This window comes from Hoplias malabaricus, chromosome 1, assembly GCF_029633855.1.
Source record: "Hoplias malabaricus isolate fHopMal1 chromosome 1, fHopMal1.hap1, whole genome shotgun sequence".
NCBI classification, from domain to species: Eukaryota; Metazoa; Chordata; class Actinopteri; order Characiformes; family Erythrinidae; genus Hoplias; species Hoplias malabaricus.
Genome location: NC_089800.1, coordinates 77,322,554 through 77,349,029, shown reverse-complemented (window position 1 = coordinate 77,349,029; position 26,476 = coordinate 77,322,554). Strand labels below are relative to the sequence as shown.

Below are 26,476 nucleotides of genomic sequence, written 5' to 3'. Positions count from 1 at the left end.
TATTACTAGTAACTGTCTACAGGCCTCTGAAGTAAACGCTAATTTTACAGAGATGCTGTCTTTTGTTTCTACTGACTTTGACCATTTTGTTACTGCTGGTGACTTTAACATACATACTGACAATCCCTTACCAAGGAACAGTGAGTATACACTGTCATGGTCACACTCTGAACGTAGTTCAACATATCGGCCACTGTGAAGGATGTCGCCTTGTCAAAACACTACTGTGTGTTCTTTGATATGTGGGCCCCATTAGACACCACGGCCAGACAGGTTTGTGTAAAGAAAAGGATTCAAAAATACTGCACAGCTACACTTTTCATGAGCAAAATGTGCACTAAACCATGTGAACAGTCCGACTCTGTCGATGCTCTGCTGGATAGTTGTAATTCAAAAATCAATGAGATTTAAGTTATGGATGAGATTGCGCCAGTTAAAGTAAAGGCTACATCTCACAAACAGAAATCTCCTTGGAGAAACGCTTCTGTTCAAATCCAAAAGAGGGAATGCTGCAAGGCAGAACGCAGATGGCATGACACCAGCCTTCATATTCACAAAGTAGTCTTCAAAACAGGCTACGTGAATACAACCCAATAATAATTGTTGCAAAACACAACAATCCCATTTCTCAAGCATCATCAACAACAACATTAACAACAGCAGAATCATCGTCGACAGATTTGCTAACTCACCCACACCAATGGCAACTGAATATTAGTATCAACTGAGAGATGTAATGAGTTTGCATCCTTTTTTGACACTAAAATTATTACATCCTTATCCAACAGTGAGCCTGTACTTTCTCCATCACCTCGTAAAGATATCTTGGTTAAAATGTCAGAGTTCAGTACTGTTAACAGTGAAATTTTAATTGACACAGTTAGTCATCTCACTCCATCCACTTGAAAAATAATGAGGTTAGAGTGCAGAAAATTGGCTTTACACCATTGACATTTACATCAATATTGGGTGAAGCATGTAACCGTGGCAAACCTTATTTTCAATATTTCTACATTTTAAGGAAATATAAGGGGAAAAAAATGAGCTGCACTGTGTAACCTTTTGGGATAATTAGAGACCTCTCTGGTTTTAATGTGCAATTGTCTGCAAAGTGAAGAAGAACATCTTGTACTTTGGTTGTGCTTTTGTCTCCTCCTTCAAGATCTCTAAGCAAACTAGAATGGGTTTTCTAAAGAGAACTCCATGTCACTATATCTTCATGCATTTAATGTTGACTCACTCAAATATTCACAACTTTCATCTCTTTGAGGTGGACATTCTTTGTGATGTGTGTGTGTGTGTGTGTGTGTGTGTGTGTGTTTTTGCGAAACTAATATGTAGAGACTAAATGACACAGTCCAAAATAGCTGCAAAATCCAGCCTCACAGAGACTGGATTCACAGAGCACTTTAATAAGTGTGTTTTTCCTCCTGACTCAATTTTTAACCAAGGAAACCTTTATAGTGCACCTATAAATAAATCTGTAATGTGTGATGCTTGGTTGTAAATTCTCACTGATAAGTGAGGTCTTGATCTAAAAGACATGACCAGACACTTTATTTTCTGTCTTCAGTCGTGGAAATGTACGCTCTGTGGGGTTCACATCGACTCACTGACTCAGTCGGACAAGAACATTTCTCTTTTTGGCCCTGAAACACTTCACCGTTGCTTTAGTGCTTCGGATCAATATTCTCCTGCAATCTATAATGCACTGAGTCCTGAGATATTTAGTCGGATCAGGGCAGATACGACCTTTCGGTACACTTCAGTGTTCATCCTCTATCTGATACACTATTTGGGCAAAATGTTAGTGAACAACTGCTTGTTCTAATATCAAGGGAATCAATATGATTTACCCCCTTTTGCTGCAAAAATAGCTTCTATACTTCAGGGAACCCTTCTAGATGTGGGAACACTGCTGTGAGGATTTGATCACACTGAGCCATTTAAACCTTAGTGAGGTCAGGATCATCCCACAGGTGTCAGAGCTTCATCATTCCAGAAAAACAAAGCCCAGTTCTGGGAGGCTTTAAGCTGGGCATTGGGCATAAGCCCACAGTGTCTCATTCTGTCAATTCTATAGACTTTGTAAGAAATGTGTGCGCACACTTGAATGCATGGTACGGTGGCCCACTGACTCATATCACAACAACATTTACAATGCAAACCAAAGCTGAGGACACAACAGCATTAAGGGAGGACACAACACAAATACAAACACAAGAACACAAATACAAACATGAGGACAGAACGTCTAGGGTGTTGATGTATTTTATTGTTGATTGAAATGAATGTGATAATTTACAGTTTTTTCACGCTGATATTAGTAAAATAACACATGGATTAACATATCTTTGGAGCAAAAGATGCACACATGCTCCGTCTACTGGGTGCAGAATTCAACAAAACTGGCTACTGCCTGGGAGCATTTCCAATGTAAAGTGCCCTGCAATGCAGTGTTTCAGTTAATGCTGTTGTGTCATTGCATTTGTAGCTCTGTCCTCACGGTTGTATTCATGTACTCTTGTTTACGGTACTGTCATCACGCTTGTAGTTCTTTCTTTGTATTTGTAATTCTGTCCACACACTTGTAATCCTGCCATAGCATTTGTATTTGTGTCCTCCCTTAATACTTTAGTGTTCTCAGTTTTTGTTAGCTTTGTAAATGTTGTCGTGGTATGACTAAGCAGGCCACCGTAGATGGGTCAACAAAGGGTGCACATTATTGTTAACAGAAATCACTCAGTAGGAAACATATCTTAGCTTTTTGTGTCAAATATGTTATAAACACACTCCGCTCTTTATATTATTGTGTCCTGTCATAGAAGGTCATCATCAAGCTTGTGGATGTTTCTGTAGGCAGGGGACATACGATAAAGTAAAACATCTCAGAGGTGCATTTAGTTGGGATCAAAGAAACCCTGAACCGAACGAAAGTGAAAGAAGAGCTCTCAGATTCTTTCATGTCTGAGAAGTTCACTTCCAGTGGCATGCTTTCGAAAGCAAATGCTGAGGGCCTGCTCACCACTTAAAGTTCAATCCAAGCCAAGCTTCTTATATATTTCTGGAAGTACCTGTCCTGACCATGACCTTGACAACTCAAACAAGAGCTCTCAAGTCTTTCTGTCTGAAGATGCGAGCAGCCTTGGTGCAGCTCTGAATGACCAAGAAGAGTGGCAAACCATTTGCGTCTTACAGGGTTCTCAATTACAACATATAGAGGACTTGACTCTCTCTGACTCTCTCTCTCTACCACCCAGGTATGTGTTTAGTCTCTTGTCATTTCAAGGTTTGACTACTGAAATACTCACAAGGCTGGTCTTTCTGGGTGAACACTCTTCAGTCTTCATTGCTTCACTCCTTTCCTCACTGGTTACTCAGTGTGCCACAAAACTCGATCCGTACTCTGAGCACTTCAGTCTATGAGTGCAGCTGGGCTTGACCCCAACTCCCACCCATCCTTCACATTGTAAATAAGACAAACACCACGGGGATCCTGAGTGCCACAGTGTGTAAGCGTTAATGAGTTCAGCTCCTGATGATATCTAGGCCAGGTGAAGCCAGGAGTCCCTGAGAGAACAGTCAGCCTCGCTCTTTGGGTGGGTGGGATCGCTCCCTCTGCCCCTCTCTCTCTCTCTCTCTCTACACACTCACATTTACGGACACTTATGAGAGTCTCCAATCCACCTACCAACATGTGTTTTTGGACCGTGGGAGGAAACCGGAGCCCCTGGAGAAAACGGGCACTGACTCTTGTTTTTGGTGTTATCTGAACTCAAGGAAATATTACATAGTTTTGTACAAACCTGTACAAGCTACGGTCAAACTAAGGTTTAGTTTTGGTTCGTTTATTACAGACAATCTTTTGATTTAACAATAATTTATTATATATTTATAGCTTTAGTAATAACTATAAAGTATAAAGTCAAATATCATTCAAAACAAAACTTGATAGCAAACATATTAAAGACCATGGTGACAATTAAATAATTTTGCAATACGCATAATTTTGTAGTAAATATTATTAAAATAAATCTAATTTGTTCTAATCTAATCTAAAACTAATAACAATTTGCCGATTTCAGGCTCAGTTATATTTCCGGATATTAATATAAATCTAATGTATTATTATCCACATTAACAGCAACAAGTTGTCACCTTCAAGCTCAGATATTTTAAGGATATTATTTTTAAGATATGGAAATATGTCTAGTATGTTATTAATAACAATATAATTATTCATTTTTCACCAAGATGTTATTTACAAGTACGAGTTTCAGGAACTTCTAGTTCAATAGAGCCCTGCAGATCAAATTAAGATTAGAGAGGGTATTCTTTGCTCTGAGATTGTGGAAATAAATAAGGTTGTTAAGGATTTGTAATCTTCACTTTGCAGATGCCAGGATTCTACCTCTCTATACTGGATACACTGAGCTTCATTGGAAATTTATTACCGTTATTTGGCAAGCACTAATTTCTCTGAGGCTCTTACTCAGAAATATTATATGAGTAAAATATAATACATATCTGTGCCATATCAAAAGATGCTCTTTTCCATTTCATTAGTATCATTATTTAACATTATATGAAGCCAGCAGCTGGCCTTTATTGTGTGAGCGGTTCACACAGTTCACCAAAACTGCTAGGTGTAGAATCTTATTACATGCACATACATTGAAGATAAGAACACATTGTTCCATGAGGCATGTGGTTATGATATGACAGTAATGTTATGAATCCTCTGGTCTCTCAGACACTCAGCATAAGACCGGAAAAAGAGGCTGGTATCATTCCTTTTTGTTGTTGCATTATCGAAACATCACGTGTTATTATTTGATTTCCTCGCTGGAGGCTGGAGGAGTGGATAAAAGACAGCCAAAGAAGGATCATGTCTCTATGTTTTATGTTTTGGATTTGTATCACTGTGTGGAATGATTTACAGGAAGCTGAATCTCCCAAAATGCCCCCTTTGACAGTCTCTGTTGGACACTATTTATCATTGAGATTCACAGTCAAGAGCCCATGTTCACAATGATTCATGTCTCCATGAGGCTGGGGACTGTTACTGCAACTTGTGACTGGAATCCACGGTTACGTTTAAACTAGAGCTGTGAATCTGAGGGGGCTGCTGTTCAATGTGATTCACGATTCCTTGTTTTTTTTTAATTCAATTCAAAAACACTGTCAAAATTAACATTCAATTTGAATGAATTCAACGGTGTGATTTTGCATTTAAAGTTCAGGGTCTCAGTGGCAATCCCTTTGAAATCAATGGGCACAAGGCAGGAACAGTCCATCACAGGGCATAAGACACTCACCCTGTCACACACCTGTGGACAATTTCACACACTCACCCAGTCACTCACACCCATGGACAATTTTGCACATCCAATCCACCAAACTCCTCACAGACAGTGACCTGATGCTGGAATTGAATCCTGAATCACAGGTCCCTGGAGCTGTGTGATAGTGCCACCACCTGTTGTGCCACCACAGTGTCCTCACATTTAAGAATTCCAATAAAATAAAAAAATAAAAACTGCCAGAATATTCTGAATTAAAATAATTCCCCTAATATTTCACAGGCAAAAATGAGTTAGTTATTCAATAAAAATAATAATACTAGTTTACTTATGAACAGCGAAATCTGTTTCCAACAGAGTTTCACAGCAAAGGGCCAATGTTTATCATTGACTCGTCTATTATTACTGTCAACTTGTTTATGTCTAGATGGAGCCATGCTGAGTTGGGACAGTAATGCTGCTACTGGCTGTATCTGGAGAGGTCCGTTTTGGCACCGGTGTGGTCAGTGTGGTGTGGTGGTTGAGTATGACACCGTGTGGTAACACTGCTCCAGTGCAGCTTGTGTTTTCAGCTCTATATGATTAGTGTAACATGCAGCTGATTACAATATTGGGGCTCCAAAGCACTTGCCTTAACCCACAATAACACGTCAGGTGTAGACACTTGCCATATGCTCTCAATTATGTCAACATTTTAATTGTAAGTATGTAATGGTGCCCTTGCCCTCTTCAGCAATTTGCTGCCACTTTGAGATACTCTCAGTGATGAGAGAACACTCTCGAATAACTACTCTGTGGAAAATCACAAAGTCAAATGCAATCAGACACGGCTCTCTGCTGTACGAGTGTGTGTGTGTGTGTGTGTGTGTGTCTGACATCAGCAGTTCCTTCCCATTTGGAACAAATTCATGTTCTGTTCATAATAAAATCAACATATTATCATACCTAGTGTGCAGCAAAAATACAACCTGCATAAAGAGTGTAGACCTCTGGTCATACTACGTATTTTATAACAATAATAAATGATTAAAACAAGCAGTTGGCAAAGTGGGGCTACAGGTAATGTCACTGTCACACAGCTCCAGAGTCCTGGGCTTGTGGGTCCCTGAGGAGCTTGGGGCTATTTCCCTGTGTGAATCTGACCACAGGTGAGAGTAACAGAGTGAGAGCTTGAAATTGTGAGAGAGAGAGAGAGAGAGAGAGAGAGAGAGAGAGAGAGAGAGAGAGAGAGAGAGAGCGAGAGAGAAAGCGAGAGAGAAAGCGAGAGAGTCTGTGATGAACTAGAGCCTTATCCGGTGTGTGTTAATGTCTTTCACTCAATGATTCTGGGTGACCTCTTGACCCACCATAACCCTGAAAAGGAAGGAGAAGAGTGAATGAATGAATGAAACAAAAATGCTATTTGTCATTTCTTGACATTAAAACAAAGTTGGAAGTGCAGACTTGAAATTTCGGGTGGAGAATATTAATGTAATTAACTGAGCGCATGATATTTAATTACATTAAAAATCACACACCCAGCAGTCTTGCTGACACACAGCGACACAGAGCCCTGGGGTTGTGGGTGTCTGTGGTGGGTTCTCCCAGTGTCAATGTGGGTTTCCTCCGGGTGCTCCGGTCCACCCACGGTCCAAAAAACACATTATGTGGATTGGCAACTCAAAAGTGTACATAGGTGTGGGTGAGTGAGTGAATGATTCCGGATAGACTCTGGACCCACCGCGACCCTGAACTGAACAAGCGCTTACAGACAAGGAATGACTGAATGAATGTAATTACAGTTAAATAGTAAAACAAAACAGAAGTAGTTCTCACAATTCCAAACATTATTATTATGATTAATAGTTGTTGTTTTAAATGAAGATGTCAATAACATTTCTGAAAGGTGGCACTATTTAAAAAGCATTCATTCATTGTTAATTATAATCTTGACTGTGATGCCTCCAGGAAGGAGATTTTCTATTGAAAAGCTGGCGTATTAAATTCTACCCTGCTACTAGCAGCTATTACTGAAAGCAGCTTTAATGAATCTATAATGTGCCATCTGCTGGTTTAGTTTAGGGTTAGTTTTACAAACAGCAAGGCCTTTTACAACACAGCGGGGCCATTACAGGACTGAGAAAGACTTTCGTCATTATGTCTATCAGTGTGAATCATCTTGTAGCAGCCTGACAATGACACGCTCTCGAACAAAGTTTCTCAACCAGTGAGCCATAGACCCACAAGGGAGATATAAAGCACCCTCTGGTGGTCCTTGGGGAATAAAAAACCTGAGGGTAGCAGCGGCCACAGTGAGACGGTTTGATCATTTTGTAAATCAATGGAATAATTGACTTAATATTAAAAATTAACGTTACAACAGCCCATGTCTTAGAACCTAGCAAATAAATGAATAAACACATTAATTAATAAAAAATAATAAAAAACATGTCACAACTAATCACTGGAATAAAACAAGCATCTATACTAACCTGTTGATATTTTATTTCATATATTGCAGGATAATATTGAATGTTTAGTATGGTTTTCCTGCAGATGCTCACTCTTAATAGGAATAAACAGGTGTGGCCAGACCAGCAGTTAACACAAGACTATAGAAATATGTGTTAGTATTAACAACTGCTCCAACATTAATTAAATATTCTGTTTTTAAATGCAATTGTTTAAAAAATAAAACAAACCAACGAAAAAAACGTAACTGCCCATTGTGTTATTAAAGTATTCAATAACTGACTTTTCACCAACTCGTTCACTCACTCACTCATGTTTAACAAAATGCTCCATAGGGGCCAATGCTCAGTGCTTCGCATTAATGATGCGGCATGTTCCTGTTTCCTGAAAGAATAAGACTGGATATGAACTTAATGTCGTTGTCAAATCCAAACCTCGTAACCCATAATTAAACACCGATTCCCACCCGTCATGTTCTGTTTAATGTTTTATAAAAAATTTACCAACTGATACGTTTCCATCGACCTTTTGTAAAATTCCCTTTTCAGACAGTATTTTTCATGAAAGACGATCAAGATCAAGAATATAAATCAAACGCAGAGGTTCGTGAAACTCATATATTATTTATTCCATTTAAATATTCTTCTCTTATAATATACATTTCTATCTTAAATAATACAAACGCGCTGTGCTAGGACTGTAATTTTTCCAAGAATGCCCAGTACTTCCATGCTGCATTGAAATATATATCTGTTTACACACATACGCCCACACGCACACCCACTCACGTCATTGGAGGAGCAAAGCGCTTGGAATTCATGGTGAATTTTTGTACACCTCGGAATGAACCTCCCACCTCCTTGCTGCCCGTTTGGAACACAAACATACACTTCTCGTCCAGGACTGAAGCGATGACGATTCACAGGCAGTTCAACCCTCTGATCAAACACACTGTGTAAGACCTTTAACAATGCTTATATTGCCATCACATCATGAAAGGGAAGGTCCTCCGTGAAAAGCCTGTTTCTGTGTACAATGCACCTGGCCCTGGGTGATTTTCGGACACCTGCTCATGCTCATCCAACATATCTTCTTAAATGAAGGGCATTTATAGGTAGTTTGTCTCCCTTTGCTGCAGCGACAGCTTCTACTTTTCTGGGAAGGCTTTGGATACATACTGGAACCCTGCATAGCCCTGCAACAGGTGCTGATACTGTATAATTAGTTTTTGGATCAGCAGAGCTCAGTAGAGCTCCATCGCTCCAGAAAACACAGCTCCTCTTTTGGCATTTGGCATGGTGATAACAGGCTCATGTGCAACTGCTCCAGAGCATCTCATTTCATTAACAATGCTCTTCTAAGGAGATTTTAAATGCTGTGCATGTGTGTAAATGTAAAACGAGCGACAGATGCACCGTAAAATAACTGAAATATGTAACTAGTCGAAGCTTTTGCAGGCTGGGACTTCCTGAATACATCTCTTCTGGAAATTTAAATATTGTAGTGGTGATCAATGTCCAACGTTATACATCTTTTGGACATTGATGAATGGACACTAAGTCTGCATTAACCAGACATCTCTTGGTCATTAGGTGGTCAATGCAGCATGATATTTCAAAGGGCTTGATTACTGTGTATTTATACAAACTCCAGTAAGTAGCAAAAGGTACCACAATGACATCATCATATCCAAATTTGGCTGCTTCAAAAAAAGGCGCTAGCAAAAATGGTAGTCTTTACATTTATAAGTTAATATATTATTTCTTCTACCTTTTTAGTCACAGAACATTTCTGAGGAGTTTTTTTTTTGGTGACCCGAGTGATGATGTCATCAGCCACTCCAAACTCATGGCTTTTTTTTTTTCCTTTTTCTTTTGAACATTGCAACAAATACTATAAACCATAACAATACCTTCCTATTAGGGGTGGGCAATTTAATGATATTTATCCTTATGTATTTTAACACCTAGATTTTGAAAGTGTCGTATGGACAGAGACAGACTTTCCACAATGAGCTTCATGTAATAATCCCTTTCTCTCAAATAGCAACATAAACATTTCAATATCTTCCAAACAAACAGTAATTTGTCCCCAAAATAAAAAACGTAATCAAATAGTTTCACTAACAATGAGCACAAAAACTTCTGTCCGGGGAAACCTTTTTTGAACTGTATTATTTTCTGACCAAATGAAACATTGATGGATGAAAAAAAACAAACAAACAAAAAAACACTGGGAATGGAAAGAACAGAAATGCAATTTGTGTGGACATTTTGGCCACTACTAGCGAACGTGGGCATCATACGTGTTGAAGGGAGTCGTCTCTCTACTAAACTAGTACAGAAATCACATTTCTAGCTCTATCACAACAACACAAGCTTGACTGATAGATACTCAGTTCTTTGAGAAGTACGTGGAATGGATCGCTGATGACACAAACACGGTGCTTATTTTGACATGATAGCAGTTACTGAAGAAAACCCATGACTAGAATGTACTTCTGCGCTGCATCAAGGCCTTAAATGGGGAAGAGAAAAGGCATGCCTCTTAGAAAAAAACACCCGGCTTAGTCTCAGGTCCTTCTGTGTCGAACTCCACAGCGACGATGTGTGGATATGATACAAATTCACTGAGGAAATAAGTGGAGTGAATCTGTTTGAAAAGGCTTTAGATATGACCGCAGGAGATCCTGCCGGGTCATACTTCTGTAGTTATTCGACTCACTAGACGAAAATGACAGTCCTGCCTGTGAAACGTGCTCCCCACTTCACCAATAAGGAAAGGCTCATTCCAGTTCAGTGGTGCAACGCATTCAGGTGATACCGCTGCCTGGAAAACAGAGCGGCCGCTACTCTGGCCAAGCGTTACAGCTGATATTTTTCTGGCCTTTCTATCCTTTCATAGTTCAACTCTAGGCCATTTTTTTCCCTTGAACTTTTCTATTTCTGCAGGGGAGAGTGAGGGGTCACTATAGTGCAATGAGAGTCATAAGGAATGGCTTTTAGAACAAACTGCTGCGTGGTACAAAAACAAGCTGGGCAAGGGAAGCAAACAGTCATGGGGGTTGAGGGGGGGGAATCAACCTCTGATGCTGTTGATTCTTCTCATAGCAGACTATCAACTATTAAAGGCACAAAAAGACCGAATGAAACAGCTTTTTCATATCAATCTTACGCAGGAAGCGATCACGTCTAAAGGTAACACGGGGTGGAGGGAGCCGATGGCACGTACTGAAAGTGAGAGTGCGAGATATAGTCTTTCCATTCACACGTTAGGAAAAAGAACGTAACGCAACGAGCGGCTCACTCGGTTGATAATATACGAGATGTTAAATTCTCTCAGTTCTGTATTTACACGTACAACAAATACACAGTATTTTTCCTTCATTTAAAGTCAGTAGCAGGTGAGAAAGTTTCAAACCGAATCAAATTGCTGATTCGCCGAACGATAAGTTTAGTGCAAACTAATGACGGCCAGAGGGAGAGGGGTTGGCGTGTAGCGGCGCTGCGTGAAAAGCTTTGGTTTGCTGGGAAAGGCAGGATGTGAGGTGAGGAAATGGGACACGCATTTTGTAAGGGTGTAAGGCAAGTCCTCATGAGTTACAGTATGATGAAAGTTCATTAAACACACCTCCTTTTCATTGGTCAATCCATAGTGACATTAAGCCAACAGCTGGCTGAGGAACCCTTGGATATTTGGTCCATCAGAATGTGTATGGTCCTTCAGAGCTGGGTATGAAAAACTGGTAGATCGGTGATTGGCCAGTGGGTGAAAGTACAGATTTCATTCAGGAAAGAGGAAGTACTCTTGGTCTTGTCTACTTCAAACTAGGGAACTCCTTTTTTTAATTGCTCTAAAAATAAATATTTTCCACCTTATATCTATAAATAAATAGATCTACTGCCAATAAGGGCACATTTACAGTTGAGAAAAGAATATTTAGAGCTCTAACTCATATTTCAAGGTACGCCTAATGTACCAACAACTGTGATTCTTTTTTTGTTGTTGTTGTTTCCACACACACACATCCAGCGAGTATAAAAGATAACTATCAACAAACCAAATAAATATATAAGCAACTTCATCGAGTGACGGTTCACACCTTAGCCATCAAATTCATTGAACGCAAAGTAGTTGTGCTCAGAATGCCATTACGCTAAATCATAAAAGGATTATCCTTAAATCTCTTTCAGCTTGTACAAGGACACTCACTGTCTGCAAAGAACAAGCTAACATTTGTCAGTCCTGTGGCCTCTCAGGAATTCCCTCAATAAGGGTGTTGATTGTGTCTTCAGCTTTTGGACTCTGGTTTCAGTGTATGGCTCCATGTGGTCAGACCTGTCCTCTCACCGGTGCTACTGCAGGTTCTTCAGCAGCCGGCCATAGCGGAAGTCGTAGACGTGACGACAGACAAACACAAGGTCAGGATCCACGTCGGTGGGCACGCGGCGATGAGCTGGAATGGTGTAGTTGAGAGCAGGAGGGACCAGGGGGGCACTTTTGAGAAGACCCTCCTGACGACGTTTCACCAAGGCACAAAATCTAAAACAGCAGGATTACACGCATAAATATGAATATTCAAGCCAGTTATAGTGTGCTAAAACTGGCCTAAGTTGGTTAATGTATTAGGGAATCTGGCTTGACCATATTCAAAGCACGTCAGTTCAGCCATATCATAACTTACAATGATTATATCCATAAATACAGTGTTTTACTTGCTACTGAGCACAAAGTTTTTCTAATAACTTTCAAAGCATTTGATTAATTGTAATTTAGTGAAAACTGACATGGACAAATTTTGGCTTGGTCTATGAGAAACATGAGGGAACCACAGCAAGTGTTAAAAGTGCCTTCAGCATCCGCCATTAGCATCTAGTTAAGCTAGGACTCCTCACTCTATGTCACGGAAGGTTTTAACCAACATATTGGTAGATTCCAACCTCCAAAGTGCTCAAAAATAGATTCTGGCATGCCTTTATGAACATTTTCCAGTCTTACAGTACTTTGGGAGAATAAATATCCAATGTTCTACGGTGTGGTGATCCATATCAGCATGTAACTCACAAACACGTTGAATATGAATGCCACAGAACACAACACCACGGTCAGCAGAAGGAATATCTACAGGCTTGGGGCCAAACGGCAGGCCTTCGATCTCTGCTTGGATGCCAATGGCAGACACTTTCAAAACTTATGTTTCTCATAGAACAAGTTATTTCTGTGTCAAATTTTACTAAATTACATCAATTAATTTAAAAGTTGTAAGAAAAATGTTGGGGGCTAATAGCGAGTGAAAGCCCCTGTCCAGCCAAACAAATGCAAAGCAAGAAAACCTTCTAATGCCTTTTGAAGATACTTGAAATTTTGTTATATGGCCCAGCCCAGGATGAATATTATTACATGATATTGTAAAATATTTCTGATTTTAACTTTCCAAAATCAATGCAGCTGAATCACTGTCCACTGTAAAAATTTTATTAACATATAATAATAATGGCTGTTTAAAATGAATACTGTGTGGTAAAATTTACTGCAAGAATAACTTAGCTAAGCTTCAGTTTTCTAATAATCAAGATATGCTCATCTTCCCGTGTGGTAATATTCCCCAAAATGATGATGGCCAGGTTAGGTTTTTATTATAATTAAACCCGTAATTACATCATGTACAAAAATACGCACAATATTTTGCAGCCAGTGGACAGGGTAATGATATTCTGAATTACTGCCACAATATCACATGGAACTTACCTACAATATTGTGCTAATGTCAAGACGTAGCACTTATCCTCAATGCAGGCTACGCTGTTCTCATCCTGATGGCGGGATGCAAAAATCTCATTCTGAAAGTCCCAGAGCACAGATATGAGGCAATGATGCTCAAATATTCATTGTATAAACCAAAGCAGACAAACAGTGCTGGGCACATGGGTGTCCAATTTCATAACCACTCTGTGACTGCACCGTGGTCTCTAGGGTTTATTGAGCACAGAAAGCTTGTGCTGCCTACTTCCTCTTTGAAAATCATAATCAAGGGAAGTTAAATGTTTACCCTGCTTTCCCATGGAGAAACCACACTGGGATATAACACAGACATTTATTTTTTTTTTTTTTGCTGACTCACCTCACAGTGCATGCTGGGATTTCTGCCCCCCTGAGTGTGCTCTGGACGGTAGTACCAAAACAGGCTCATCATCAGCTCCCCTAAGAAAAACCACAGCACATATAAAATATCAGTGCAGGGTGGAAGTGGCTAGAAATGCCTCCTGCCACAATTAATAGGGGGTTCCTCACTCTGCAAAAAAATAAAAAATAAAAAGTGCTGATTTCTGCCTTTTAAAATGGCTTATGTTCTGTGTTTAAAATCAATGCTTTGATTAAAACCAAAGCACACTAGCGCATATAAGTGGATGATTAGATCTGATTTAGATTCAAGTGCTAAGAATTATACTATTGTCTAATTTCTATAAACCGTGCTATCAATTTCCCCTTCATTTTTCCCTCTTCAAAATTAGGACGCAGAGCACTTTATTTAAAGTCTACATCGTTTGTCTCTGTAACACATTTCAAACATAACACATTTCAAACAGGGTGAGATTAAGTGCTACACTGTCAAAAATAAAACAAAACACCTTAAAACTTACATGATTAGTGCAATTAATAGTCTAACTCATTTGCCCAGTGTATGATGTTATGACATACTTTGTGACTGTAGACCTCTCTTTCAAATACAGCTTTAACCCAGCATTTAAAAGGGCCACTTTCAGCAGGCCTGGTACTCAAGGGAGAACTACAGATTAGTCAACAAGAAGCAAGCTAACAAAAGCAAAAGTGGAAATATATATTTCCCAGTTAGGAACCTCCACAGTAACACAAAATGATTAGCTGTTTGAGAACCCAAATATGCGAGTGTAAGAATCTCAGCCACTTTGACAAGAGCCAGTTGGTGATGGTCTTTGTGCTTTGATTGGATTACTACCAAAATGACAGGTTTTGTTGGGTGCTCCCAGTCTGCTCTGGTTACTACCTACCAAAAGTGGTACAAAGTAGGGCATATGGTCCATCAGTGGAGCAGGAGTTCACAAAGAGTAGTGAAGGGGTTAGCAGAGGCATGTAGCACCAAGATTCACTGTGTGTTCTGACCCCTTTCTCTCAGAGCCAACGTTAACTTTGTCAGCAGTCCCTGCTACGGCACCTCTTCTGTGGAATCATACCACAGACGGGCTCGCCTTCACTTCTTTTCACATCAGCTACACTCATGTGTTCGTGACCCTGGTGCTGGTTCACTGCATGCCTTCCTTGGAACATTTTTGGCAGACAGTAACCAGTACATTCTGGGAGTGCCCCCACAGACCTATGAAACTCACATGTGCAAGGTTGCAATGAAGTAGCACACATTTGTCGATGAAATATAACTTTCTTTAGGGATAAATGTGAGAAAATAGGCAAAGGGCATTAACTAATAATGTTGCACTTAATCACAATTAATTATTGTAGAATACATTTAACTAATATACAAACCCTATTTCCAGAAATATGGGACATTTTGTAAAACGCAATTAAAAACTAGAATCTGTGATTTTTACATTCTTTAGGTGTTATATAACGACATAATCTTAATAATTATTATTAATTAAGTAGATGGCAAAAATAAACTGAAATACTGCATCAAACATTTCATGTTTATTTTGAACTCTTTGACAATTCTCTCACACATTTTGACACAAGGTGGTGAGCTACAAACCTACAATAGTGATGCTTTGATGGAAGCTCTTTTACAATCAATCATGAAATCCTCAACTGTTAATCATTCTCCTCATTTTTCCAACATAAATTCAGTGTTCAGTCACAATTTTGGAAATAAATTCTTTGGAGTTTTTCAATTAAAAAAAGTGCTTCAGAGGACTAAAATCACATTCCTGATTTTATTGTATTTTACACAATGTCCCAACTTTTTGGGAAAGTTGATATTTATACATATATATTTTCTATATTTTTAATTCATTATGTTACATCACATAAACAAAAAAAATATTTAGTAGTTTTGACTTCATGTAAAATTCTCACTGATAGTCTACGCGTTCTTAGAGCAGTGAGAGAACATTGTTATTTTTCCCAAGCCACTGTTCAAATTCATGTATACACATGAGTAAATGTCAATCAATACTCATCATTCACACAATTCAATATACAATATTCATATTATGCATAAAGTTGCCTGACCTTTCACAAAGACATAAGCCTGGGTTTTACCTAAGGATATTTTTCCATCTTGGGTTGACCAGAATCTGAAATATTATTTCCCCATTCTCTCATCCTCCAGTGCAGACTCTTCCCACACAATGCCTTGTCAGAGTGGTGTTTTTGCTCTCTTCACTACACTGTAATTACCTGAAACTGCTCCCCTAATTTCAAATGTTTCCTTCACCTGTTAGGATCCTAGACAAAAGGGTGTAATCATCCCACTGGAATGAGGAGAGGTGCCTCTCAGCCAGGGAGACCGTCAGAATACAATGTGCTGAATTTCAATGTTCTATGCCACATCTGGACACTCAACAATATTTACATCAGGGCACTCAGTAATATTATAAATCATAAAAATATTGTTAATGGAAATGATTTAGAAATAAGGGCCAAAATATATGCATGCAGAGTGTAGGAGGGCAGCGTTCTTCCAACTCTTTAATTAGCTTTTTAACACATCAAGAGCAGGGGCTTACTTGTTTAGGTTTAAATCAGAGGCAGTCATTATGTTGTTATCTTGTACAGGTAATCATACGTTCATGTCTCAGAATGGCGCAACTATTCCTCTCCTCTTATTTTAAGAAAACAGAAATCAAGGGAAAGCAAAGAGTTCAAAAGCTGGAAGAAACCCCTTATCAGTAAATTCAGCCACTGCTGACACTGATGTTGAACTGTAAGCTTAACTTGTACCATCTGAATTGAAACACATTGGAAAACATTCTCTGAAGCAGATGCACAAGACTAAGTGATCTATGCTTAGTGCCAGGTGTGAGATAGAAGTGCTGTAGCTATGGAGCAGTCAGGTTGTATTAAAATGGAGCTCCATCCAGTGCTACTGAGATCAGCAGGACAGCTGTCTGTGATCTAGATCTAATCAACCATCAGTACCTGACCTTACTAATGCTTTTCCACCACATGGAACCTACACGACGTCACTCGGCTCTGCTCTTGTGTTTTCCGCTTCCACTTCTTTGAGTCCCTGTTCGGTTACAGATCGAACCCAGCCGAGCAGGTACTAAATGGTGACTTGTAAATCCTGCAGAACGCTGATTGGCCAGAGAGACCTGTCAATCATCATGAAATGCAGAGCTCTAACACAAACTCGAAGCTTGTAAAATCTCTCAAGTTACAGAACATTTCACATTTGTTTTTATCCGACTCACAACTGCAGCTCATAACATTACCTCAAGGTCTTTTTTTCAAACGCTCTTTGGGTCGGTGGCCGACAAAAATCTCCAGCGAAAATGGAACGTGTGGCAAGGAAAATTGATTTGTGAGAGCTGGGGTGCGGAGCAGTGCTCAGTCAAAAAAAAAAAACAAAACAATACAACAAGCGAATCAAGAGAGGGGGTTTTGTGATGTCACTGCCTGCTTTTCGGGGAGCTGATCCCATGCAGTAGAAAAGCACCACAATGTTCTTCCAACAAATCCTCACTCTAAGGTTCAGTAAAAAGATGAGCAGCTGTAACTGCGGAAAAGGGAAACTACTACTAAATACTGCCGTTCATTTCATATGAAACGTTGGAGGATTAGGGGTCCACAAACTCAGAATAGGAAAATGTACCTTTAAAAGGTATAACAGTGGTGTTAAAGTCCAGTTGTGTTCCCTAAAGGTACATTACATTCTCTTTTCCACAAGGAGAGGTAACTATTTGTAAGCTTTCATTACAGAACTGTGTCAAATAAAACTAAATGGGGCGTATGAAATCCATGCATCTTAAAAACCTACAATTAATACAGAAGCATACCATATTATTCCCTAACTAACTAAAAGTACCACCACAGTGAGAGTTTTTCTGAGAGCGTAGTTGTACCTGACTCAGGGTCCTCCCAGAAGGCGGAGACTTTAGCGACATAGGGGAGGGACTTCTTGCGAGGGCCAGAGCGAAGCAGCACAGTGTCTCTTACTTTGATCACTTCTCCGTCTCTCTGCACTCCTTCATAACACCTGCGCAGGGCTGGAGAATCCTCACCCTGTCAATCACCACAGACAGTCACAGATCACAAACCAACAGCAGCTAGAGATTTGCTGTTTTCATGACAAATTGTGACACAATGTACCTCATATACAAATTTATTTCACTATTTCAAAAGTTGCACTTTTAAAAGCATCATGAATGAAAGATTAATGGTGCAGACATGGTCCAAAATTACAAAGTCTTGTTTATTTGAATTGGATTAAATTTAAAAGAGGATGTCTATGATTGTGGGGTAATTATTTTCTCCTTGGTTTGGTTTTGGAACGGTATGAAGGGAAAAAACACTCATTGTTTATATGAGATGTTTAGATCCGTAGCATTTTCTGTAATGCAGTTAGCCGTCTCCCGAGTTTGGAGACATTCCACCTTAAGTGATCCGAAACAGAAAAAAAAAGTCTATATTACCCAGCTATGGAGCAGGAATAGAGCAATACCCTCATTTCAGTTCATGCTTTTCAAAATTCAATGGAGTTCTCTCCATTGTCTACAAAAACTGCACATACCCTGCCATGAGCAGAGAGAGAGAGAGGAAGCCCTGCATAATGGACCAGGACAGTTTTTTTTTTTTTTTTTACCCATTTACTGACTCTGGGGCTTTGTAAACACTTTAGACTTGTTTCCGACAGACTGGAGAGTTAGGGTGGGGAAACATCCACCAAATTTTATAATTATCATTTAACCTGTTTGGGCGGCACGGTGGCGCAGCAGGTAGTGTCGCAGTCACACAGCTCCAGGAACCTGGAGGTTGTGGGTTCGATTCCCGCTCCGGGTGACTGTCTGTGAGGAGTTGGTGTGTTCTCCCCGTGTCCGCGTGGGTTTCCTCCGGGTGCTCCGGTTTCCTCCCACAGTCCAAAAACACACGTTGCAGGTGGATTGGCGACTCGAAAGTGTCCGTAGGTGTGAGTGTGTGAGTGAATGTGTGTGTGTCTGTGTTGCCCTGTGAAGGACTGGCGTCCCCTCCAGGGTGTATTCCTGCCTTGCGCCCGATGATTCCAGGTAGGCTCTGGACCCCCCGCGACCCTAAATTGGATAAGCGGTTACAGATAATGGATGGATGGATTTAACCTGTTTCTTTTGTTATCTGTTCTAATTTTTGAAACATAATGAACTATTGTGACTGTATGTTTCATGAATGTACTTTTGCATTTTCCCTACCTCTATTTTTTTAGAAATGTGCATTGTAGTTATATCGATCTATTCAATACCTAGATACATGTTAAATACAAGCCATTTATTCCTTCATCATTCCTTCGTTTAGTCATCAGATATTTATATGTATAGTTCTGTAGAAATTGTGATACTTTCAGAAACACCATTCTGGAAGTCAAGATGTGCCCTGAAATTCATCAGTTACATGCACTACTTAAGCCTTTTAACTTAGTTTTTAATAAACGACCTTCATGTCTCTGCCAAGCCTTTACATATTAAACAGAAAACATTAGCTCTTCAGCCTTTCAGGTGTTTAAACCACCTTTGGAGCAAAAGATGGGGCTAACAATAGTTTGGAAAATTAAATTGTCAAATCATTATCGAGACAAAAGCCTCTTCGAAACTAAGAAATACACTTTGAAGAACCTCAGCAGAACAAGATGTTAGCAAACAGCTGTTTAATCTTAACATAATATCTGACAGTAACCTTATGTAACTGACATGTAACTTTGAAAAGCAACCACTGCTTTAATAAAGTTTGCACTACATCTCATAAAATGAGTGTTTCTTTACCTTCACAGTTTGTACTCATGATGTTACACCCAGTGAATGTCTGAAACAGGCTTGTAGTTACACACACAACGTGTAGGAACTTCAAAGAAAAGGACAAAACAAAATGGAAAGCTCTTTCACAATTGAACATGGTTTTCGTTTCCAATGTAAAGTAAGGGTTATATGAAGCCCACAGCCATTGGACTGTGAAGCTCTGAAACTGTTCTAAGAAGCGATGAAGCTCCAACCCCAATACATTTAATGAGTTGGAGTGGAATTTGTGACCCTTTTTGACTACTTACTGATACCCTTCATTGCAGCAGAAACGCTGGAGGAACAGGGGCCTCTTACAGAGTATTTTCTATAAAAAGTTTCCATTTTTGTAATTTAAACATGTGTTTGTTATGTCACATATGTATAACCACCACACTTTCTATTGTAAATGAAAAAGCTTTAAGATTCAAATATGTTTAAGAATTTTAAAAAAAATGCAAGCTTTACCCTGTGAATTTTATTTTCTTTTATTTATTTTTAATTATTTTTGTATTTTTTTGCTATTTTATTTATTGCTTTTTATATTGTCCCTCTGTTTTTTTACTTTTTATTGTCAAGCACTTTGAGCTGCATTTTAATGTATGACAGGTGCTACATAAATAGATTATTATTATTATTATTATTATTATTGTGACCAAACTTCATCTGAAATCCTTATTTAGATCAAAATTTGAAACCTTCCCAGCAGTCTTTGCAGCATAACACAAGCTAATTCTGCTACTCTCATCTTCTCCTCTAGTGTGGTTGACAGAGGACAGAAAGTGAGTACGTACCACTATGAATACGTCCTTTTCAGTGGCGGTGCCCACAGGCAGCCAGCCGTTAGTGGCTCGTCTCCGGCTGATTTTGGGCTGCTTGGCGGCAGGGCTGCCATGGCCGGCTCCCAGCTGGACGTCCTTCCTGTGGGGGCAGGAGGCAGAGTCCCGCAGGCCTGAACGAGAGCTGTGGGGTGGCTTGGCGCTTTGAGGACATTCTCTTCCCACACGCAGCTGGACCTGTGACCGGCTGGCATCAGGCAGCGGAGGCTTCAGGTGGGGCACGGGCTGTGCAGCCGAGGGCACGCTGGGGATGGGGCACACAGACAGGGGCAGGGCAGGGGAAACAGGGATAGACGAACTGTGCTCGTCCAGAGGGTAGGGGAAGTCCTCTACAGGAAAAGGAGAATAAAATATTCAGTTAGCTTGGAAGACCTATGGCCTCTTATATATATACAGGGGTTGGACAATGAAAGTGAAACACCTGGTTTTAGACCACAATAACTTAGTATGGTGTAGGGCCTCCTTTTGCGGCCAATACAGCGTCAGTTTGTCTTGGGAATGACATACACAAGTCCTGCGCAGTGTTCAGATGGATTTTAAGCCATTCTTCTTGCAGGATAGTGGCCAGGTCACTACGTGATGCTGGTGGAGGAAAACGTTTCCTGACTCGCTCCTCCAAAACACCCCAAAGTGGCTCAATAATATTTAGATCTGGTGACTGTGCAGGCCATGGGAGATGTTCAACTTCACTTTCATGTTCATCAAACCAGTCTTTCACCAGTCTTGCTGTGTGTATTGGTGCATTGTCGTCCTGATACACGGCACCGCCTTCAGGACACAATGTTTGAACCATTGGACGCATATGGTCTTACTGGTGCAATGTGCAGTTAATGAAGATTGGCCACCAGGCTGCTCCAATTTAGCCATGAAACCTCCCACACTAAAATGACAGGTGTTTCAGTTTCATTGTCTAACCCCTGTATATATATATAATTTTTCTTTTATATATTGTGACTGAATTTAACTATTATTTTCTATAAATGAAGGTCCAGGCCTGTTTTAAAAACCAAGGACCAAGAAAATCTGACTATAATTTTAATGTAGACTGCCAGATTGTCAATAAGTTATTGATATTCACATAGCAGTTTTTGGCTGTCTTTGAATGGTTATATATTTAATACTGGTTTAGACACCGCTACAGATCTTGCGATTTGAAAATAGCTGTTAAAAAATGATCAATCTTTCTGCCGTCTGTGATGACAGTATTCACTACAATCTAAAACGTTTAGATGTCTCAGTCCAGACAGCTATTAAAGCCAAGATATTCATTTTCAAAGTCTGGTAAACAAAGTAGAGAACACAAACAAAACCCTACATTTACAGATGTGTCTATAATTAAATATAATAATTTTTCAGTATCTGATGTGTGCACCATTTTAGGAGACCCGCCTTCAGTTCTTAAAAAAATATAATGTTTAAGGAAGTTTAGATTTCATTTTACATTTTCTGCTTGTCACATTTCCAAACCCATTTTACAGTGTTGTGGCCTTGGCTCTGGGGTGCTCAGACCACTGTTCTCAAAATATCAGCAGCTTCTTTATTTGATTTGCAAAATTGGTTTGTTGTGGCATATGTCCAATGAGGTCCTGAAAGCACCACGCTTACTGAGAAGGCATCAGTTTAAATATATGTAATTATCTTAGGTGCCCAAGACTTCTGCATTGTACTGTATATTTTCCTTGTATTTCCCCTTCCGTATGCAAGTGATTTTTTTTTATTTTTATATAAAATCTTTAGAAATATCTTTAAATATCTGAATATCTTTAGAAATATCCCCTGAAATATTTCTTGCACTCGATGGCAGTTTGGGAAATTACATAAATTAAAAGGTGGATTGAACACTGGCACATTATAAAAAGTTAAACCAATTGGACTAGACCCCACTGTCAGATCAAAATCTTGTACCTTATCATACTATTAAAAAATAACTGAAGATGAATAAACCAATAAACAAAGCGTGTACTTTTTAAATTGCTTCTTATAATAATGTACTCTCCTGGAGAAACCAGGTTTAGAAAGTGATGATAAGAATCACAAGTTAAACAGACACCAGGATGGCACTAAACAGAAAATGAACACCGTATCTGACTATGACAAACAGAATTTCAAACAAATGAGGTCCATTAGGACTTCAGACCTTTGTTGTGATGATGTGGGGCATGGAACAGGTGGACCATGTGAATCATCTGATTTGTTTCTGAACTAACCATTTAACTGCCAGAAATACGCACCAGATTATTATGAGAATTAAAATAAACAAGGAGATACATTTGGTAAGTAACTGCCATCAAGTTTTTCTTTAAAAAATTTGGACTTTGCTGTTTGCATGACACTCAAGTGGAAAGGAACATCACAGATGGTGATTGGATGAATCAGCTTCTGAAAACCACCATGTGATGCATGTGATGATTTTCTATGAACTAATGGCCAAGGAGGAAAGCGATCACAAAGCCCTGCCAGAAGCCCCTACATCATGTTAGCAGCCAGTGCAGTGCTGTAATCAGCAGGGAAAGAGAAGCCTCCTTTTAGTAGCCCTTTAAATAGCTGGCAGCGTTAACGTAGCAGAAGGCTGACTTAATAGACCTCACTTGGAATTCAAAATGAGAGCATGAGGCCAGCGATGACCCATCAGCGCTCGTGACATGACACGTATGGCATGAAAATCACACTTCGCTAACCTCTCGATATCTTGTGGCATTTGGCCAACGGATGTCAACCTCACGGCACTCTGGAATTCGACCCTTAACTGGGTCTCCGGCTGAGAGTCAGAGGACTGACAGAGGCTATGGAGTTCTACTTAACAGTTATTTACCTCCTTTCAAAGTGCCCTGGGATGGAGTCGTAGCAATGATACACTACTTCGCTCCGTAATCACACTCCCTTATGAGGTCAAGAGGGCTATGGGCCAACACAAATAAAGGCTAACGACAAATGAGCTGTGGATCAATCCTTTCCGAACTGAAACGACCCTGCTCGCCTTGTCCTAGCCTCTTGGGGAGGGGACTAGCCGGGCACAGGAGAGAAAGTGCAGCTACTGCACATTCACTCAGCCGTGAAGTCTCCTTGTTATTACTAAGGGACTCGCATGCCTACAAACAAAAGAAAAGCACTGTCGGAGATGTACACTAACGACTATATGATCCGGTTCAGTGTAATGGTCGGAAAAGAGACAAGGCTGCAGCAAATTAGCTCCAACTATATCATCAGTCTGTCAATCTTGTCAGCAGTTTAATGCAAGCTTACACTGATGTCCTTGAAGATCACTCACTCATTCAACTCACTGAAAAGATTATTTATTTATTGAGGATCTCCTCAGGCTGGAATTTGATGCTTATTATCCAATGTACTCTTTCATTAGAGTCTGGCACAGTGAAAGTTTAAAAGATCTGAACTATCTGCAGGCCCCATTTGAATCATCTTTTCAGTGCGTACTCACCTCCACCTACTGTTGCTGCATTCTTTCTCTTCTGATGCTGAAATAGCCCCAAGTGTGTAGGCACCTGTAGTCTCTACCCCTGTGAAAGTGCTTCTGCATATAAACTCCATTAGTCTTCCACCACTGTGCTACAGAAGGCTGCAGTTATAATTATTAAATGTAAAAACTGCAAGCTTCTATTGTGTGTAGGCAACACACATTGTCGAGGACATGCTGTATTTATTGGTCACTGTGGACCATTTATTAAATACATTCAGTGTATACACTGTGCCATAACAACCTCTATTTATATCATTAGCTACATGCATTAAAGTCATACCATGACTTAGAGGACTGTGCAAATATCTGAGACCACTCTTCATTTATGTCATTTCCAGTCAAGATGGCTATTATGCACTGCTTATACATTTTCAGTAGACATTTTTGAGGATAATTGATAGAAGGAAAAACAAAGGCAAAGGAAACTAAGTAAACAAACACCACTTTTCAAAACTGGAGACTGGAAATGTTATTAAAAATTATATCAAGGTTTGGAAAAATCCACCAAATATTGATCTGAATTTTAATTTGTTCGATAATAACAATGATGGCGCAAAATACGCCAGTCAGATTCTGCTCTGTGTTTTAAAAGCAATATGTAGTCAAAAGTGCTCAGAACTACTCACAAAGCTGGTAAAACTACTTTGAGATGACACTTGTGAAATCATCCAACTAATTCAAGCAAGGATCAGAAGCAGGACCCGGTAGGACAGATGTTCTGTATTGTGAGAGTCAGCTGCTGTTTGTAATAAAATATTTCTACAGCTGTCGCTGTGATATCTGCATTTCTCAAACATATAATCACATCCAGTTTGCATCTTAGCTTCTTGTGTGTGCATAAACGCTCAGACAAGTCTGGTCCAGTTTAGTTTTGTTTGTGATTAAGGAGAGATTTCGGGCTTTGAGTGCTTATTTGTAGTGAAAACTCTGCAGTTGGAAACTGTGTGAGATATGCTCCTTTTTGGCTTTTGAAGGCAATCTGTGAAACAGAAGTGTGTGATAACTTAAGCTAACTTTATCTCAATCACCCAATTTTCAGACGGTTGCTAACACAACTCCACCTGACAGCCCAACAGGCTTTGAGGAGAACCCTAGATCTGCTGTATCTACGCAATCTTTCCCATCTAAATCTCGTTCACATGTGGATGGTAACCCAGAAATTTTCCAGATTTCACCTGGAGGAGGTGTATGCATGAACGCAAACAACCGCAACATATGTTCCAGGCTTTACGTGGACTTTATCTCGCTAGTGCCCAAGTAGAATCTCCGTTTGAACAGTGCCGCTAATGTCCCGGAGTATCTCCTGCATGCACTACATAAGTGCCGCCCCATTTCCAAAGCAAGCAGAACATTTCCTGCAGAAAATCTGTGTGAACGAACCACTCCAGGACATCACTAAACCAGATACTCCAGGCATTCCCTGTAGTTTCTCCAGAGTGCAAATTTGAAAGTGGCTCTAGAGAGTGAGGCCAGTTGTGCTCTCTTAAACTCCCAGCCTCGGATCTCTTAGGAATTCCCGGGTTGGCAGTCTCAAAATGATGGATACACGGTTCAGCAGTTTGATTCTAGTGCCCGGTAACAAAAAGCCCCACACATTATTCCAAGCTGTCATTGCTCCGAGTAGTGAAATATTGAGGTGTTACTTACACCCCCTAGACTGGAATCGGACAATCGTGCTACAAGACATTTGAATCAACCTCATAAAACACAGATCATAAAGCAAGCACAGAAAATAAAGCAAGCTTCTAAGTGTGAAATTTGCATATATATATATATATATATATATGTGTGTGTGTGTTTGTTTGTTTTTTAAAGTGGAAATTAAGTAAATGAATGGTGGGTCTACTGGCCTTGTAAAAGTAAATCTGCACTGGTCACACAGGTGAGAAATGTAAGCACTGTAAATACAAAGAATGTCTCCAAGTATCAGATTACCAACTGATTGTCAGAGATTAAAAGAGAGTGAAATGTCAGGTTGGATAACTTGCCCCAGTGCTTATAAAGCAACCAGGACTCGTCCAGCCAGGCTTTCTTGGCCGTGCTGAGGTCAATAAGCTTTTGAGAGACCACAGCTGCCATCTTACAATGAACAGCCAGTTCAAGTCTCCTGCCAACAAAAATAACCAGCGCCCTGTCCACCTGTGGCAATTATTCACATTCAAACCAGCAGTGAAAAGACAGCAGAGAACAGACAGCCACAGTGGAGTGGCTGCTTAAAGGGAGCAAGGGATTTCATCATTCAGTCTCAAGTCATTACTTTCTTTACAAGTCTTTGAAAACATCTCAATGGCTTTTATTTTCTTATTTTAGCCTTCTATGTCACACAATATGGCAGGGTAAGCTGACGTCTCGCCAGTTTGAGGTCTGCGTGAGAGCACTCCTAAGCCTTTCTTAGAAATAGGCTACACTGGCATCCAGCTGCTAATTAAACGTGCATGGTATTTAAATAGTTTT

At 39.8% G+C, this 26,476-nt stretch overlaps 1 protein-coding gene across 4 annotated transcripts in view; it reads right to left on the bottom strand.

Annotated features, from left to right (window-relative positions):
• bahd1 (bromo adjacent homology domain containing 1) overlaps window positions 1-26,476 on the bottom strand; it is a 108,490-nt gene that overhangs the window by 41,361 nt on the left and 40,653 nt on the right. For 2 of the 4 annotated variants that reach the window (XM_066673876.1, XM_066673885.1), the window contains exons 3-7: window positions 20,503-20,876; window positions 17,810-17,969; window positions 13,876-13,955; window positions 13,503-13,594; window positions 8,366-12,296 (exon numbers count right to left, since the gene is read on the bottom strand). In XM_066673876.1, the coding sequence (XP_066529973.1) occupies window positions 12,110-12,296; window positions 13,503-13,594; window positions 13,876-13,955; window positions 17,810-17,969; window positions 20,503-20,876 (893 nt within the window). In that variant the 3' untranslated portion in view covers window positions 8,366-12,109. Of the gene's footprint in view, window positions 1-8,365; window positions 12,297-13,502; window positions 13,595-13,875; window positions 13,956-17,809; window positions 17,970-20,502; window positions 20,877-26,476 lie in introns of those variants that run through there. The other 2 variants (XR_010803636.1, XM_066673898.1) reach the window with 2 other exon arrangements.